The 18,680-nt window shown below is 41.9% G+C and overlaps 1 protein-coding gene across 2 annotated transcripts in view; it reads left to right on the top strand.

Annotated features, from left to right (window-relative positions):
* The window catches only part of Zzef1 (zinc finger ZZ-type and EF-hand domain containing 1), a 118,772-nt gene that overhangs the window by 53,487 nt on the left and 46,605 nt on the right, over positions 1–18,680 (top strand). For both annotated transcript variants that reach the window (XM_034506285.2, XM_034506286.2), the window contains exons 18-30: positions 518–632; positions 4,697–4,856; positions 5,560–5,681; positions 5,781–5,903; positions 6,656–6,822; positions 6,905–6,986; positions 7,436–7,637; positions 8,745–8,893; positions 10,432–10,672; positions 13,379–13,458; positions 14,610–14,703; positions 15,655–16,117; positions 17,377–17,541. In XM_034506285.2, the coding sequence (XP_034362176.1) occupies positions 518–632; positions 4,697–4,856; positions 5,560–5,681; positions 5,781–5,903; positions 6,656–6,822; positions 6,905–6,986; positions 7,436–7,637; positions 8,745–8,893; positions 10,432–10,672; positions 13,379–13,458; positions 14,610–14,703; positions 15,655–16,117; positions 17,377–17,541 (2,163 nt within the window). The remainder of the gene's footprint in view (positions 1–517; positions 633–4,696; positions 4,857–5,559; positions 5,682–5,780; positions 5,904–6,655; positions 6,823–6,904; positions 6,987–7,435; positions 7,638–8,744; positions 8,894–10,431; positions 10,673–13,378; positions 13,459–14,609; positions 14,704–15,654; positions 16,118–17,376; positions 17,542–18,680) is intronic.

The following is an 18,680-nucleotide window of genomic DNA, read 5'->3' as shown; positions in this document are numbered from 1 at the left end:
TGCAAGAAGATTTGAGCTTTATCCCTAGACTCCACATTAAAAACAAAACAAAACAAAACAAAACAAAACAACAACAACAACAACAACAAAAACAGAAATGGTGGTGTGACATGTAATCCCAGTGCTGGGAGGCAGAGAAAGGGAAATCCCTAGGGCTTGCTGGCTAGGCAGCCTACTTTGCATGTCCTTGACCAATTAGAGACCCTCTCTCAAGCAAACCAAATGGGCAGTGCCTGAGGAACAATTCACAAGGTTATCTTCTAACCTCCATATATATGTACATACACACACACACACCTGCAAAAAAGCACAGGATAGTAATTTGCAGAAAGAAGATAAGCAGGGGCTGGGTGGACTTGGAGATGCTAAGGGATTTGCATATAAAGGTATAAGGGACAGCCCAGCTTGTTTTCCTGACCCCTGACATTGAAATCTGTCTACATTTGGGATTTTCGAGGTAGAAAACATGAAAATCCCCAATCTGTACCCAGATGTTGACAGGTTTGTGTCCTTTCAGTGATAAGGATCCAGGAGGCCTTCTGCTCTTACCTGAGAAGAGTGACCTGGCCACCATGAACACCAGTGAAGTCTTGGCAGTCATGAACACCCTCCTCTCTGTTGCTGCTCGAGAGGTACCTAGTGACAGCTATCTTTCATCTTTCTGTCCTGCTTTCAAGAGCACCATTATGCCAGTCACTTCCTTGTAGCCCTCATTTGCAATATGATTACACTTTGATATTGGCTGCTTCACCTGGGCACAGAGGTTTCTAGACAGCCCCTGCAAACAAATTAGGAGATTTTTGTTTACCTTAGCAAAGACTGAAAACACAAGAGTGCTTGCTAAGACTTCTGTGAACAGAGGGATGGACATCAAATGCATTGATCAGTGAGCCCAGGAAGATCTGATTTTTTTGTTTTCTGAAAACTTCTTTGATCTTTTTTTTAAATTAAGATCAGTTTATGAATTTTTAGCCCTATCAACTCTGACACTGTAACCTCTTTATCTTGTGATGGAGATAATTTATATGTTGTGTTTCTTAGAATGTAGCCCATGCTGCTGCCAAATAAGTAGTGCCTGACAGAAGATTGGTCTCCAGATCTCACCCATGCTGCCCATTCAAATCCCTAGGGATAAGGCTTAAACATTTTTACCAGGTACCTCAAGGAGGCTCTGAGAAAGCCTCCTTGGCTCACTCTAGTAACCCAAGATTTCAAGGAGCCTTGAGGTATTTGAAAGTGTGGACTTCAGAATGACTCATCTTATATCTTGTGATTGAGCTTAGTGTCTTTAGGTTTGTTTGTTTGTTTGTTTGTTTGTGTCGTTCCTTGTTTTTTTTATGTTTTTGTTTTTTTTAATGCAGTCTCATCTAACCCAGACTAGCTTACCGAGAATGACTTCAAACTTGTGATTCTTCTGCTTCCACCTCCTGTGTGCTTTGATTACAGGTGACATGTGCCAACACACCCAGCAGTTCTGGGGATGGAAATGCAGGGCTGCATGTGTGTTATAGACAACTGACATACCAACTAAGCCACATCCTAGCCCTGATCTCCTTGTTAGTGCTTTCCTGTTATTAAGTTGTTATTAAAACCATCTGCAGTAGTAAGCTAGTGGGCAGTTCCCTTCTCTTATAGTCCTTATCGAGCATGTAGTCCAGCTGAGTCACCAGTGGTCCCAGCTCCACTGAGGCTGACCACTGTTTAACTACCATGTCTTCAAACTAACTCATTTCTGTCATTACAGTCATTCTCTGGTTTTGACATTGTGCTTTCTGTCATTTTTCTGGATTCTTCTGCTGTCCTTGAATCTTCCTTAGAATGCTCACTCTACTTGTTACCAATATGTGCTCTCCACCCCGGGTGACCACTGCTCACGCTAGTGTCCACCTCTGTTTCTGCCATTTCCCCTGCCTTGAAGCTCATCTCTATCCTGTATGTTCCTCAGGTTCGAGTCTTTCTAAACTCTCACCCTCCCCATGCAGTCACATGCTGAGATAGAGAACTTCAGGGATCCCACTGGGCTTCACTTCACTGATTGTGCTTCCTGTGGGAGGAGTTGCTAAATGTTGGAGCCAGGACTAAAATCTGGGCTGTCTTGTCCTCTTTTTCAAAAGGTCACACTTGTTGTAAGCTGTAGCTAGAGAAATGAGGTTGCATTTTTGCCAAAGAATTCTCTGTAAGCCTTTAGCACTTGGAGATTGATTCCCAGTCAGCCCTTGCACCTCTGAGCACAGATGGAGTTGGATTACACTGAGCCTCCTAGGCAGAGATCATTCAGCTGCTAGCATAGTTCTCTGAGATATTGGTGATTATACAAGAGAGATAGATTTGGATTAGGTAAAAGTGGTCAGAACTGCTTACCTGAAGTTTTCTCCTAAGTCTGTTAATTCACCTGTATCTACTTGATGCCTGCTGTGTACAAGGCCCTGATCCAGGCACAAGGGGTATAGTGATAGAGGGCCCAGCAGAGTGCAGAAGACATGCCATCAGTCTCACTATGCAGTCATCCTGTCAGAATAATGGGCATGTGGGAGAGGCTGGGAAGCATGTGTAGCCCTAGAGCTGCTTGGAAGGTGCTTTGGAGAAGGTAATGCTGGAGCCATAGAGAGACAAAATCTAGGGAAGAAGATGGAGGCAGTGTAGGTAGAGGGGGGCCTGTGACAGACAAGATGGGGAGGAAACAGGTGCTTGAAGAGAGGAATAGCAGGGTGTGAACTTCAGGTGAGACCGAGCTGCACACTCCGAGTGCTAGGGTTGTAAGATCTAAAACACTGATGGTAGTTGAAGCTATGACTGGACAGCTTTATAGGCAGCTGGAGGACAGCTGCAAGAGCAGGAGGAGTCATGGGCAGGGTTTTAAGAGAGCTGCAGCTCAAGGAGGAGGGAAAGTGAGAGCATGAGTGAACAAGTGTCTGAGGGGTCGGGAGAAGCTGTCCCTCCAGGTGACAGTTGGTACCTGTGAGGTATCCCCAGAAACAAAAGAATGAGAGACAGAAGGAAAACCACAATAAATAAAGGCACTTTTACATTTTTTAAAGTTTTTTATTTTTATCTTATTTTCCCTGAATGTATGTATTGTTCATGACATGCATGCCTAGTGCACTCAGAGGTCAAAAAAGGATATTGGAGGCAGGTATTGGTGCCTCATGCCTTTAATCCTAGCACTTGAGAGGCAGAGGCAGTCAGATCTCTGAGTTTGAGGCCAGCCTGGTCTACATAGTGAGTTCCAGGACAGCCAGTCTACACAGAGAAACCCTGTTACAAAAACTTTAAAAAAAAAAAACAAACAAACAAAAAACAAAGGAGGACAGTATCGGATTCTTCAGAACTGGTGTTACAGATGATTGTACTGAACCTAGGTCCTTTGCAAGACCAACAAGTAATCTCAACCACTGAATCAACTCAGCTTTCCATCCTTTAAAAAAAAAAGTAGAGACAGGTGTGGTGGCACACTCCTTTAATCCCAGCACTTGGGAGGCAGAGACAGATGGATCTCTGAGTTTGAGCCAGCCTGATCTACAGAGTGAGTTTCAGGACATCCAGAGCGCCATAGAGAAACTGTATCTTGAAAAACCAAAATAAATAAATAACAAATAAAACAGGGTCTCCTGCCCTGGCTGGTCTGAAACTCCCAGAAATACACCTACCTCTGCCTCCTGAGTGCCAGAATTAAAAGTGGGTACAGAAATGCCCAGTTATAAAGATACCTTTTAGAACGAGGAGAATGGATGAGTGCAGAAGAGGGAGGGAGGGAGGGAAAGGAAAAAGGAAAGGAAAGGAAAGGAAAGGAAAGGAAAGGAAAGGAAAGGAAAGGAAAGGAAAGGAAAGGAGAGGAGGATTATTGGATAGAAGGATGGATCTATGGATCAGTCACAGACACACACACCCCTCTATTGAAGGACTGGTCTGTCTGAAGTTCAGGCTCCCTGCCACTAGCTCTTTGATGGCTTAGTTTTCTCTCTCCTCTCTAAATGGAGTCAACGTAATTTCATTTGGGTTCACTGGTTTTCTTTCTTTCCTTTCTTATTATTTTGATACAGAGTGTTTGTTTTGCCTTACAAAATTATATACATGTAATCCTCTGTGACATATTTGCTTTAATGAGCATTGGTATTGAGATTCATTAATGTTGATATATGTGCTGTCTTTCATTTGTGTCCAGTAGCCTTTATGACATGTCATAATTTATGTTTTACTTTAGAAAAATAAATGAGTTGGTTCTAGCTTGACAAAGTTGATTCCACAATGGTCCCAATATAAATATACCTTTGATCTTACATATAAGACTTTATCTCTAGAGGTCAGATGACCCCTCAAAAAAAGCTTCAAGAACAGAGATATTGGTTAGATAGTCCATAGGAAGACAAAAGTTATTTTAGGGTAGAAGAAATTTGATCAAATACCCAGGAAGAGCCACAAAGGGAGAAGAAATATGAAGATATAAGAGAAGGAAAAGATTAACAATTGGATGGGTTCCTTGGGGTGCGGAAACAGATGGCCTGTGGAAGAAAACTGTTTGTAGATGGGCATTTTCATAAAGTCATCTTTCTTGCTTTGCTACTGGATTGACTATTCCCCATGTACATGGTTTCGGGTTTGTTTGTTTGTTTGTTTGTAGTGACAGTTGCTCTGATAGAAATATCTCACTGTGGTCTCTGAACAGTCTTGTCTGGACACTCTGTCTGCTCTCTTGCAGTGTGAGTTGTTGATGCTCAGTCGAGCCCATGGGGAGGTTGGCTCCGTGCTCTTCTCCCTGTTCTGGTCTGTGCAAGGCAGCCTGCTCTCCTGGTGCTTCCTGCAGCTCAAGAGCACAGATGCTGCAGCCAAAGAGCTCGCCATGGATCTTATTGAAAAATGTGAGTGTCAGCAATCCATGACCACAGACAAGTTTCTGAATTTGACCTGGCAAGAACACTCTTCCCCAGTAACTCATATACTCATGTATCGGGTGTGCATGTAGCTTTCTGTATCATAGTCCTCTTAGCAGGGCTGACTTTGTCTTTTTTTCTTCTTTAAGACAGAGTCTCACGACTATCCCAGGCTGACCTCAGACTCACAGTTTTCTGCCTCAGGCCCATAGTGCTGGATTACAGGCATGTGCCTCCATGACTAGCATAGCTTCACTTAGAGAAATGTTATCTCCACTTCCCTGAAAAGTAACAAGAACAAAGGCATAACTCACTTTAATAGCAACTTTTACTGATATCTGGACTGCTTTCCCTCCCAGAAGCATTTGCCTGATGGCCAGCAATCTCATCTGATGCAGGACCCCCAGCTTCTGTATCCCTCTAGCACAGTGGTTCTCAACTGTCCTAGTGTGACCCTTTAATACAGTTCCTGATGTCATGGTGACCTCAACCATAAAATTATTTTCATTGCTATGTCATAACTGTAATTTTGCTACTGTTATGAATTGTAACATAAATATCTATGTTTTCCAGTGGTCTTAACTGACCACAGGTTGAGAACCACTGCTTTATAGCCTCATTTTTGATGACAGTTAAGCAAGTGAAGTTTTTCCTATATCAAGTATTAACTTCTCCCTTTATGTTTTGGTAGATGTGGGACAGTTTCTGACAAGCATGAGAGTGATTTTGGAGTCCCTTTTGTCACAGTATAGTGGAAAGACCATAGTAGAAAAATTATGTAATTCGGTGTTTTCCATGGCAGCTCGTCAACTGGTAAGAGAGAATGGGTACTGTTTGTAATAAGCAGAGAGGGGTGTTTAGCCCAGAGATAGTCTGAAGTGTATGCTAAGCCCTCTATTCATCCTCCTGCAGGTCATCTTCCTGCTAGACTTCTGCACTTTAGACGTTTCCCACTGCACACTCCTAAGAGAGTTCAGCACCCTCACAGAGCTGTTGAAGAAGCTGTGCAGTGACCCTGAAGGAGGCCTAAGCAAGGTGACTCAAGGTGGCCCTTGAACCTGCATTTTCCTCTCCTGGGAGAGATTGACTGCTCTGATTGATGTTCCCACATGTAGATCAGTTTTTCCAACAAGGGTAGTAAGTGCTGACCCTCTTTGATTTATCAGCATCAGAAAGCAGACCCAAAGGAAGCCATGCAACTAATAGCATATGAAATTACATAAAATTCATAGCAGTGAGTACTCAGATGAAGTCTAGATAGCTTCAAAGACAAATTAGATTTGGAAGTCTCTTCTTTATTTTTCAGTATACAACTTTTTAATGGTCTGCACTCTACAACAGCCCTGTTGCAATAGAAAAGACATACACATTTAGTAGGTTTAAAAGAGAGTCAGAGAAGAGGGGAGAAGTCCCAGATTTTCCAGAGTCCCAAATAAGAATGTTAAGCCTATTGAAACTCTCAAATTCAGGGGCTTTGTTGCTTTTGTTTTTGTTTTTTTCTCCACTGAAAAGTCATACTTGTAATCATTTGTAAGAAATCATTCTGTCCTAGCTAAAAGACAGATGGTCATAGAGCTCCTGGAGTATAGTAAAAGTGGGTGTGTGCTGTATGGAATGGTGAACAGGTTTGCTGTCTATATGGATTGCAAGGCCTTGCCTTTTAGCCTTGTACAGTGGCCTTTCAGAGCTATTAGAGCCCATGCTCCCGCAGCTCTGATAAGCAGCCTGTTATACCAGCTGGGGTGGAATGATTTGAGCTGTTTTCTCTGACTCATTTGTCTTCCTAGTTGGATGTGGAGACCTGGCAGCAGGAGCAGCCTGTGGTATTGCATACCTGGACCAAGGAATCCACCCACAACTATGAAAATAACTGCCATGAAGTGTCTGTCTTTGTTAGCCCAGGGGCAACTTATTTCGAGGTGGAATTTGATGAGAGGTGTGAGACTGAGAAAAGGTGAGACTCACTGGTTCCTTTCTCAAGCAACAGTGGGTCAGAAACAAGCAAAGGAAGTAATGGGGGCTCTGTGTCTTCACAGGTATGATTATTTGGAATTTACTGACTCTAGAGGTGGGAAGACACGCTATGACACCAAAGTTGGGACTTATAAATGGCCTAAGGTGAGTGGCATTCCCAGAAGGAAGTGAAGTACCCCCTTTGGTAGTTTTTCTCCTTTTGTTAGTCCTCAGGACAGTAGACCTATCATTCTTGACTAGTAGAGCCAGGAAAAGGGCCCAGAATCCAGCCCCAGTTAATTTTGCTTGGTCTCTGGGCAGGAGGTTGGGAGCAGAAGTGTACATAAACATGGTCACTGGCTGGGAAGGTTGCAGACAGGTGGTCACTCAAGGTTTGCCAAGCTCAACAGCCGTTTTCTCCTCATTTTGCTTCTTTGTGAATGCAGTTATGAAATTTGGGGCTTAGTTGCACCTTTGTACATTTCTCATTTAGTAGTTTAAACTTTTGGAAATAGAGACCTTTTCTTAAATGTTTTAAGTTTCAAGTTGCTTGCTGACAACTGAGGTACAGCCCCCTGCCATCTCTTTAACCACATGACTTCGTTTGTCTCTAGAAAGTGACCTTTAAAGATGGTCCTCGGCTGCAGTTCCTCTTTCATTCTGACAGCAGTAACAATGAGTGGGGCTACAAGTTCACTGTCACTGCCTATGGTCTGCCTGATGTTGCTGTGTCTTGGGGTTTGGACTTGCAACTCCTTGTCTCCCGTCTGATGGGGCGCCTTGCTTCCCAGTGCATGGCACTCAAGTCAGTGCATCGTAAGTCCATAGCCCTGTTTCCTCCCTTCTTCAGAACCATGTTTTTTCAGAACCATGTTGAAGAGCAAGGTGGGACTCTTATAGGTGGTCCTCACATAGTGACAGAGCTCAGTTTCTATTACATACTTGACACCATTGTCTGGAAGGTTCTTGACTAAGGCTCTAGCTCTCATCACAGAGGGTGCTGCTCTGTGTATGGAGGACAAGTGGGCAAGAAGCCAGGTTTTAGCAAGCATGCTGATTTTTATTTTCTAAATAGATTGAGGTATACTCAAGCCAGAGAGCAGAGATATAGGATCAAATAACTGCATGCCCTGTAAGTGGATATTTATGTTGTCTGCAGATACAGAAATAATAGCTTTGTCTTAAAATAATTTAACTTGTTATTAAACTCATCAAAGATTTGGAATAAGTCTTTATAAGACTTACAGAACAAATCTATTTTCAGACCTGGTGATTCACACCTTAAAACCCAGCATTCAGGAGGTAGAGACAGGTGGATCTCTTGTGAGTTTGAGGTCTGCCTGGTCTACATAGTGATTTCCAGGACATATAACAAGACTGTCTCAAATATTTTTCTCTTTTGTTATCTTTTTAATATCATTTCTTGAGTTTTTCCCATTGTAAAAGTAAAATGTCTTAGAAAAATGACATTGGAAAACAAAACAAACAAACCCAGAACAATAGAAACCTCTTCCATCCTCATACCTGAAGATGACTGTGCTCAATACCTTATGCCTTCCTAGACTTTCTTCTGTGTTTAATTATGCCTAGGATGAGTGTTTAGTTATGTTGTGTGAAAGCAACTGTATAAATAAATGGTGAGTGTTTTTCTATGATTAGTATTCCTACCCTGCCCCGGCAGGCCTGGGAAGTGGTTTACACCACATTTTCCACTTACCAAGCAAACAAGTCTCTGCTGTGCTCCCAGCAGTGAGGAGCTATGCTCAGACTGAGCCTCTGTATGCTGATGAGGTGGCTCAGCCCCACTCTCAGAAGTGTAGGTGAATTTCCTCTAAATTTTTTTTCTAAAGTTTTCTTTGTAAGCTCCCAGTTTTTTGTATTAAATTAAAAACAGAACTCTCATAAGCCACCCTTTCTCTACAGAGTTAGGCAGTAACATGGCAGTATCCCAGGCAAAACTGACCTCAGTCCTGAACTCTCCATTGTGGAAGCCTGTCTTCAGGCATCAGATTTGTCCAGAGTTGGAATTAGAAGCAAGCTGGCCCACTCACCCACACCAGGATGGGAAGGAGGTATTTACTCTTCTGACACTGTTCTATTTGGGTGGGGATTTGTGCCTTGTATTCAATGACTTAAGTTACAAACCTCTGTGGGCTGCCATTGTTATTTTTATCCTACAACAGGACCTGAATACAATGTGTATCTGGAAGTGTGTAGTGAATGACTGTTGAAATATTGTTGGTGCTCAGTGAATCTCTCTCGGTGTTCCCTCACAGACAGGGGACTGTGCCTGCAGGGTCACACTTTAAAGACTGTTGTCTCCTGTCCTCCACTGAACAGTAGCACTTGGTTTAGGTGTATAATATTTTTTTAAAGGGAACAAGTTTGTCCTCTGTCTCTACTTATTTCACATTCTTCTCTTTTCTTTCCTTCCTTCTCCATTCTCTCTCCCTCTCAAGTTACCCCATGATTTTCTAATGTCCATGCTCTCTTCTCTGTAAAATTTGCTGCCCTTCAGGCCCTGTCCTTCTGTCTATGATGGCTCGATGTCTTTTCTGGCTAGCTGCTCTTGCTTTGTTGTCCTTTCCCCCTCCTTCTCTAAAGGTTTGGCTGTATTCAGGCTTCCTTTTCTGTCCCATAGTCCCCCAAGACTTCATCTTGTTAGTCCTTGACTACTGTCCCACCTATTGGAATAATATCATAATCCCTCTGACATTTTCTTTTCCAAACTCTGGTATTCTCTTATGGATTTCCATTTCTACACCCTGCCTCCAAAAGTGTGAAACTAGAATATTTCCCCAGCAGAGTATTCAGTGGTCATTATTTGCCCAGCCCTCAACCACTGCTCCATAACCTTCTTCATTACTGCCCTGTTCTTGCCTCTCTATGTAGTCAGCTACAAGCCCTGTAGACTCTTCCTTATGATGTGCATCTCTGCTCTTCCCTCTGTCTCCATCTTTATCCAGGCCCCCTCTTTGCACCTGCATTAGTACATCAGGACATACCAAGGTTTTTGTTTTGTTTTGTTTTTATTTTTAATCGCTGCATTATCTTGTCATTCCACTGCCAAGCACCATTAATGGCTGGCTCCCCATTGCTCACAGGGTGAAGTCTAAACTCCTCAGTGTGACAGTCAAGGCTCTCTACAGTCTCCTTTCACCTTACCTATCTGACTCTAGTTCCCACCACTCCCCAGCTGAGACTTCAGGCCAGGTCAGTCTCCCTGCTGACTCTTAACCTCTGCAAATGGTTGTGTGTCAGGGCCAAGGCATCCCTTCCTTCAGTGTCTATCCCTAAGCCTATGTTCTTCAGGAGGCTTTTCTTAGTTACTTTGACCTGCCAGGAGCCCTGTGAACTCTCAGCACTGGGTACCCCTCTATGTATTTGGCACTGGGTGATCTTTTGCTTTATGGTAGTGCTAGTTTTGATGCTCTTAGGTTTTATTTGTGTTTACTTTTTAATCCTGTACATCTGTCTGGTCTCCAAATAGATTTAAGCTTCCTGAGAGCATGCACCATGTTTTTACTTCTGCTTTGTCCTAGTAGGTGCTCATTCGACTTTTTTTTCCAAGTGAATGTGTTAAATGTGATGGATTCTCTCTTGTTCCTAGGTCAAGAGCATCCCTGATGATCCCTGCCGCCATTTTCTCCTTGATTTTGCCCAGTCAGAGCCTGCTCAGAACTTCTGTGGGCCATATTCAGAACTTTTCAAAGGATTCATACAGGCATGTAGAAAACAGGCCCCAAAGACAGATATAGTTGCTGGTTCCACTATTGATCAAGCTGTGAACGCCACCTTTGCTGCTCTGGTGTATCGCACTCCAGATTTATATGAGAAGCTGCAAAAATATGGTAACTCATATTACAGGGAATATGTTTGATCTGAAGGCTAATTACTAAAGTTTAAGAAAGCCCATCTAAGTGAGGATCTAGAAATATTTAAAGATATTAACCCATATCTATAACCTAATCTTGTCAGTTCTACTTTGCCAGTTAAGAGATTAATGGTTAATTTATATTAGCTCTTAGCAGCTTATAGTATGTGTTAGGTAACCATGATCTACAATATTAGCAGGTACTTTATCCAAAATTCCCATTGAAAAGTGCCAAGAAATTTAATTGAAAGAAAACATAGCTCATAGCCCCAGCTCCAGCGTGCTCAGACAACCTTTCTGCACTTCTTTTCCTTGTTCACAAGGAGGGAGGGTCTCTGCATCTGTATTCAGAGAAAAGTGTTCAAACCCTACAGAAAGCTGAGGTTTGGGTTTCCCAAGCACTCTGGCAGGGTTCGTGGTCTTTCAAGTGCTGATACAAAAAGCAGGAACAGATGCTTCCTGTATTAGAGCAGATGACTGGCTCCTGCCCTGATCACATGTCATGATCACCAGAACCTGTAGGGCTCAGTCCTTTAGATCTCACTTTATTTTCTCTTTGCCAAAATAACTCAGTTATTCCTTAAGTCTTACATATTTTTAAAAAGCTACTCAAATAAAACTATGCTAAGCCATGAATGAATGATACATGGAAGTGTATATATATCTTTACTGTGCAATGGGTAAAGGGTTATCTGCATCGTTTTGGGAAAGAAATTCTGTGGTTTTGTAGTCAAATTACAGTAAGGAAGCTGAACCATCTTTGTTAATCGAGGGACTTTTTATTAGAGGGATGAAGACCCCATGGGTCAAAAGCTAAACACAGAAGATGTTGACAGAGAGGAGTGTTCATATCATGTATCTACCTCATATTAAATTTAATTGAAAGAAAACATAGCTCATAGCCCCAGCTCCAGCGTGCTCAGACAACCTTTCTGCACTTCTTTTCCTTGTTCACAAGGAGGGAGGGTCTCTGCATCTTTATTCAGAGAAAAGTGTCCAAACCCTACAGAAAGCTGAGGTTTGGGTTTCCTAAGCACTCTGGCAGGGTTCGTGTTTGCAATAGGAAACACTTGATTAAGGAAGAAATCAAGAAGTATTCTAATATATTCAGGTTATTTCTATAATATCTTTCCTTGGTGGTGGTTTTGCTTTTGGGATGCTAGGGATCAAGCACAGGCCCTTGGAATGCTAGACAGTCCCTCTGTCCCTCTGTACTGAGCTCTGTCCCTCGCCTTCCTTACCAGTTTGAAAGGGGCAAGTTTTGTCTCAGTTCTTTCTGCAACCATCTTTTTTTCTTTTTCTTTTTTTTTTTTTTTAAGACAGGATCTCACTCCATAGTCCTGGCTGGCCTGAAACTTTCTATAGACCAAGCTGGCCTCAAACTCACAGAGATGCCTGCCTCTGCCATTATTACCATTCATGGTCCTCAGCTATTGTCTTTATGATACACACATCATACCTAGGAACCATTCAAGAGTTCTTCGGAACTGAACTACATTGAAAATGGTCTTTGTTACTGTTTTCCACATTGTTATCTACAAATTGGGTTATTACTAGTCTTTTGAGTTGCCTTAATTCCATGATATCATGATGTGACCCCTTCCGAGTCAGGAAAACAGCATGAGGCCCAAGCTCATGTCTTTTTCCCAGCATTAACTCCCACTGCCTGATGCAGAGCCTGCTTCACCTCGTTGTAGGATATTAGCTTTCGGTTTTGATAAGAAGGAACAGACTTAAGAGATTTTTCTTAATTTGTGTGTGGGGGTGGTATTTTCCTAATTAGAAAAGTTATATACATTCTTATAGATGTTTACAAAGTAAAGAAAAATTAAAGTAATATGAAATATAATCTTATAGTACCTCTGCAAATATTTTTCTGCATATCTAGCTGGCCTTAAATATATTCATGTGTGTATGTATTTATCCATCCATGTTTTGAAGGTAGTCTTTTTAAAACTCAGATCATTTTGTTTCATAAACTGCTTCCCATGTCAGAGTGGTTTTTTGTTTTTGCTTTTGTTTTTGTTGTTGTTGTTGTTGTTGTTTTTTAATTCTTGTCTAGGCAGGCAGGCTGGCTACCTGAGGAAGCCTCCCATCTCTGCCTCCTAGAATGCTGGAGTATTCGTGCTTATGTAGCAATGCCCCCTTTTTATGTTGGATCCAAAGTTCCTATACTAATATAACAAGTGTTCTCACCCACTGAGCCATCTGCCCAGTCCCATGTCAAAAGTTTTTGTTTGTTTTGTTTTGCTTTTCGAGACAGGATGTCTCAGTGTAGCCCTAGCTGTCCTGAACTCCTTCTGTAGACCAGACTGCCCTCTGAACTCACAGAGATCTATCCACCTGCCTCTGCCTCCTGAGTGCTGGGATTAAAGGCATGCGCCACCACCACTCAGCTGAGTTTTCTAAATTTAATTTTAATATTAAAGGTGATTTTTTTTTTTTACTTTTGCTTTTCTTTGCCTTATTTTTCTACATTTTGTGCATTTATTACTACTGCTGTTTCAGAAATTATTAGTTTGAGTGAGATTAGATGGAAATGACACAGAGGACGCAGTAGGCATTGTGCCTTTCCTCTTTTGCCACCTCCAGTGTGTGTCAGGGGAGATGAGGCTTCAGAAGCTTAATGTGCAGTAGCCCATGTGCCAGCCTAATGTAATCCCTTCCTTTCTTCTCTCCCTAGTAAACAGCGGTGGCAAGATAGCCCTGACTGAGGAGTTCTCCCAGGTGTATTCCCTGGCAGATGGGATTCGAATATGGATGGTAAGCTTTCCTTCTCATGAAGTTGGGACATGCTTTAGATTCCCACTGTGATAAACTAAACTTTAGAGTCTTGAATAGATTCAAATTTAGAATCCTTGGATCATAATTTGATAAGTGTTGAAAATGCTGAGTAACTCTTATAATTCTAAAGGCTGCTTCTGGATACTGAGCAGCCAGTGCCTGTTTCAGGGAGAGGAAAGACCCTTGGCATATTGCAGAATTGGTTATGTAACAGTAATATGGAAGAACCAAATGTCTCTTGGGGGGGGGGTGGAGAAAGAAGAGAGCGGGAGAGAGGGAGAGAGAGACAGGGACTCCTGTAAGAACCAAATGTCTCGTGTGTGCGTGTGCGTGTGCGTGTGCGTGTGCGTGTGCGTGTGCGTGTGTGTGTGTGTGTATGAGAGACAGAGACACAGAGAGAGACAGAGACAGAAAGTCAGCTACCACAAATAGTTCTGTTTAAAAGGGTTTAGCCGTTGACTAGATATGTTGTAGATTGTACTCTGGTATACCTAAAGCTGCTGACAACTGGACAAGATGTTATTGTTCTCTTTTAGACTGTATGCATGCCTTTTTAGACATCAGGACATCAGATATGCTTTTTTTTTTTTTTTTTGACACTGCTGGGACTGGTTCTTAATACCCTTCTCTGGAAAGGTGCATCACTTTGGAATGTCCTTGAATTCAGGGTAGAGTAGACTTCAGATTTTTGTCTGACCTTTACAGCAAACTAGATATGCGACCCTAACAAAACCCCATTTTTCTAGAAATCTACTTTTTTGTCTATACCATTGGCTTTAAAGAAAGGCCCCTCCTACAGCAGTGTTCTAGTTATTTGTTTAGTTGTGAGGTTCTGGGGACTAAGCAGGATAAGTGCTCTATCATTAAACTATGGGTCTCTAGCCCTCTATTTTTAAAATAATGAAATCACAGATACAGATTTCTTTCAGATACCACATAGTGAGGAAGGTTTTCTTTACTTCAAAAATCTCCTAGGACAAACAAAACCAGGTCAGACCTATGTCTGTGTTGGATGGTTGCTAGGATGTCCTCCACTGTCTCAGCACCATGTGCCTTTGAAGTAGTTTTCCATGGCTGCACTTCCTACTCTGTTTGATAGCTTAATTGTGTGGTTCCTGTCATCTCCCCAGTTAGAGATGAAGCAGAAGTCCTTGCTGAGCCTGGGGAATGATTCAGAAGAAAAACGTGGTTTGGAAGCTGCAGAGGTGAACCCAGAGAGCCTGGGTGAGTGTACCATTAACAGCTACTACGGCTAGACCATTGGGTTTTCTTTCTGAATTGGGAGCAGGTGCTCCACCTTCCAGGTCATCTTAATTGAGCTTTGTTAACCTAGGGAAGTCAGAAAGGAAATGGAGCAGATGCCAGAGACAAGTTATTATTCACCCACATGTTTCAAGTAGAGCATCTTTGTCATGGCTTTTCTTTTGGAAACATTAAGTGCTTTTTAAGCTACATCTTGTTATGTTTTTAAAATGTGTGCACATTGACTAGCCATGGAAATGAAATAATTACAATTTTTAAAATGCTGTTATGGTTGTGATATTTTTAAAGATTGTTTTAAAATAATATGTGCATCTGCATGTGGGTATGTGCACAAACATGGTGCCCATGGTATGTGCAGGGCCTCTGCAACTAGAATTACAGGACGTTGTAAGCTGCCTGTTATGCATCTGAAAGCTGAACTCTGGTCCTGTGCAAGAACAGTGTACACTTTTAACCACTGAGCCATCTCTCCAGCCTGGTTGTACTGTTCTTTAAAACCCAAGTGTTATAAAATATTTACAGATGAATGTGCAATGCCTGGAGGCTGCATTGGAAACCCCTGGGGAGAAGGGAGTAGGGGACCAGGTTGGCTGTGAGTTGATATTACTGAGGCTGAATATTGGGCATGTGGCAGGGTCCTACTACACTATCGCTATATGTGTTTGAAACGACCATTCCTGTAAAACTTTTGAAAGGGCACTATACTAATGGCAAGATCCTGATTTGTGCTGTAAAATAAGACCCGACTCTTAAGATAAGGTTCAGTTCTGTCAGCAGATGCACATGTTACAGCATTTATGAAGGCTTTTCTTTCAATAAATCATGAAGTTTAAATAGATTATTTTTTCTCCTAAAGAAGATTGTAAGTTTAACTTTGATTTTTCTTGTTTTGCTTCATTCATTTTCATTTAGCAAAAGAATGTATTCAAAAAAGTCTCTTATTACTGAAATTTTTGCCCATGAGCAAAAGTTCAAAAGAAAACTGTAACAAGTTGATGCCTATTGATGAAACTGATCATCTCCAGCCACTTGATAGACGACAGAGGACAAGCTCTGTAGTGGAAGAACATTTCCAGGGTTCAGCGTCCCCTACAGAAACAGCCACCCCAGCTGCAGGTGGCAAGAGTCCTGGCTTGGAGATCCAGCCAAAGCTACTGCCCAGTAGTGGCCCCTCTGTCGCAGAAGTGTCCACAGCTGAAGAGCCCTCATCACCATCCACGCCCACCCGGCGGCCTCCCTTCACCCGAGGGCGACTCCGGCTGCTCTCTTTCAGATCCATGGAGGAGACTAGGCCAGTCCCCACAATCAAGGAGAAGTACCCCGTGCTGAAGGATGTCATGGACTTCATTAAAGACCAGTCACTCTCACATGAGAGGTGAGCCCATCATTTCCTTCCAGCACTTTCAAGTCTTACAGTCTAGTCAAAGTTCATGTTTAACGTGAACAAATAAGGGGTAGGGGAAAGAATATAATCAAAATATAGTATATTAAAATTTTTAAATAAAAAATTAAATAAAATGATCCAATAATACTTATAGTACATCCAGACTTGTTTTAGAATATTCAGGATAAAAACTTGGTGTTTATTTTTTTTATTCCTTGAAGAAATATAAGATTGATAACTATGGGCTTTTCATATACCTCAATTGGTATAGTGCTCACTCAGCATGAAAAAGCTCTGGGTTTGATTCCTGCACTAGGTTAAAACGTTGTGTGGTGATGTATCTGTGATCCCTGCACTTGGGAAGTATAGCACAAGAATCAGAGTGCATTCGACCCTGTCTCAGGAACAAAATGTAGCTGAGCATCTTGGCACACACCTTTAATCCCAGAGCTTGGGAGGCAGATACAGGCAGATCTCTGAGAGTTCCTGAACAGCCAAGGATGCTGTAGATAGACCTTGGGTCAAAAACCAAATTGTATACTTTACTGTATATACTATAAATCTCAGTAATGTTTGCATGGATTTTTAAAAAAAACAAATATTTCTTTTCTTCCTTTCTTTATCTCTTTGTTTCTTTCCTCTTTCTCCTTTTCCTCTTCTTCTTCCTTCTCCTCTTCTTCCTCCTCCTCTTCTTCTTTTCCTCCTCTTTTTTTTGTTTCCTTTTCTGGCTTTTTGAGACAACTCTTACTCTGCAGCCACACTGACCAGGAACTTTCAGCAATCCCCCTGCCTCAGTTTCCTGAGTACTGGTAATGTGGGCATAAACCACCACACCTGGCTTAAAAAGACATTACCAATCAATTCTTTTTTTTTTCATATTTTAAGGAAGATATTTAGAATTTAATATTTTCTGACAAACTTATTTGTCCATAGGCCTATATCAGTAAGGAATTTCCTGCCCTAAGAATTAAAGCTTTGTTAAAAAAAAAAAAAAAAAATTAAAGGTTTGCCTCCTTATGGGAAGTAAAGATACCAAAATTGCTTTTAAACTATTTATTTAAAAAAACAAACTGTTGAGCTTCTGTGCAGTTGGTGCACACTGGTTTGTGGTGCTTCAAGGGTTAACTACAGGGAATATTCATACTGACACTCCCCATCCTCACAAGACTCACGTTTGTTCATGTGGCTTCAGAATGTGGGAAGGGGTGGTGGTCTGGGCATTCCTGACTTGACTTGAACTCTGTCTCCAGTGTCGTGAAGGTTCTTTCTTTGCGGAAAGTGCAAGCACAGAGCATCCTTGAAGTCCTGAGGATAATTCAGTATTGCACGGAATCCCTCGGGCAGCCTCACTGCTTCCATACACCCTACATACTTTTCCTGCTGGAACTTCTGACCTGCCAGAAAGATTTTACAAAGTAAGTGCAAATGACAGATATGACAGAAAAACAAGCAGAGGCCATTTTACAGAAATCTTAGTTGACATCTATATTGATATCTCCAAAATTGCCATATATAATGCAATTTTATATTTTTGGTTAATGTGTTCTCTCATCTCAAAAAAAATGGGTTATATCTCTGTAAAAATCAAGAATGTGATTATTACTGTTATACTGTATGTGTTTCCCATGCACCCACACTGTCATAAGGCTTCTAGAAGCTGAGTGTGCAGTGCAGTGCTCATTTACAGTAATGACTATGACCTTTCAAGGTGCTGCTAACCTTTATGCAACAAACTTGTTTCTGCTATGCCGCTACCTTCCTAAGCATTCTATGTACAAAATGACAAGATAAACAAGGCCTCTTTCTAACGGAGTCTTGTATTCTCTTGAAAAGTAAGCAGCATTCAAAATAAACAAGCCTCTGACAGTGATACAGTATGTGGTGATTCCATGTGCAGTGACATGGGTTAGGTGGTCAAGGAAAGTAGACTAAGGAAATGGCATGTACACCAAGAGATGAATGGCCTGCTGAGATTAGTCAGGAGTGCCAAGGGCAGAAGGAACTCCTGCTGGGGAATCAGGCCATGGGACAGAGCAAAAGAGCATGCCTGTGTGAGTGGGGGACGTGGGTGAGCCAAATCAGCGAGGCAGGAGAGTTTGAAGCCCAGAAGGAGGAACACAGTGGGTTTAAGTTTATAAAGGATGCCTCTGGCTGCTCTGTGGAAAAGTGGGAAAATCAGAACAGTGTTAGGAGGTTGTTGGTGCAATACAGGCAAGAGAGGATGGTTTGGACAAGGCAGAAGCTTAAGAGATAGAGAAAAAAAGGAAGTCATTCAGAAGATGAGTAAAAGATACTGAAAACATGGGGAAAGAACTCTTAGGATTTTGGTGTCCTATGTTGCTGAGAGGAAGAATGTAAAAAACACAGATGGGGACAAAATTTTAAATTTTGTTCTGGCCATATGTTTGAACTATTTTTTTTTTAATTTTATGTGTATAGATGTTTCACCTGTATGTATGTTCATGTGCCACCCCCTGCCCTGCCCCCATCCCACCCTCCATTTGCATGTCTTATGCCTGTACAAGTCAGAATCAGGATCTCCTGGGAAAAGACC

This window comes from Arvicanthis niloticus, chromosome 6, assembly GCF_011762505.2.
Source record: "Arvicanthis niloticus isolate mArvNil1 chromosome 6, mArvNil1.pat.X, whole genome shotgun sequence".
NCBI lineage: Eukaryota > Metazoa > Chordata > Mammalia > Rodentia > Muridae > Arvicanthis > Arvicanthis niloticus.
Note: the sequence above shows the minus strand (reverse complement) of the source record. Positions and strands in the feature narration are given on the sequence as shown.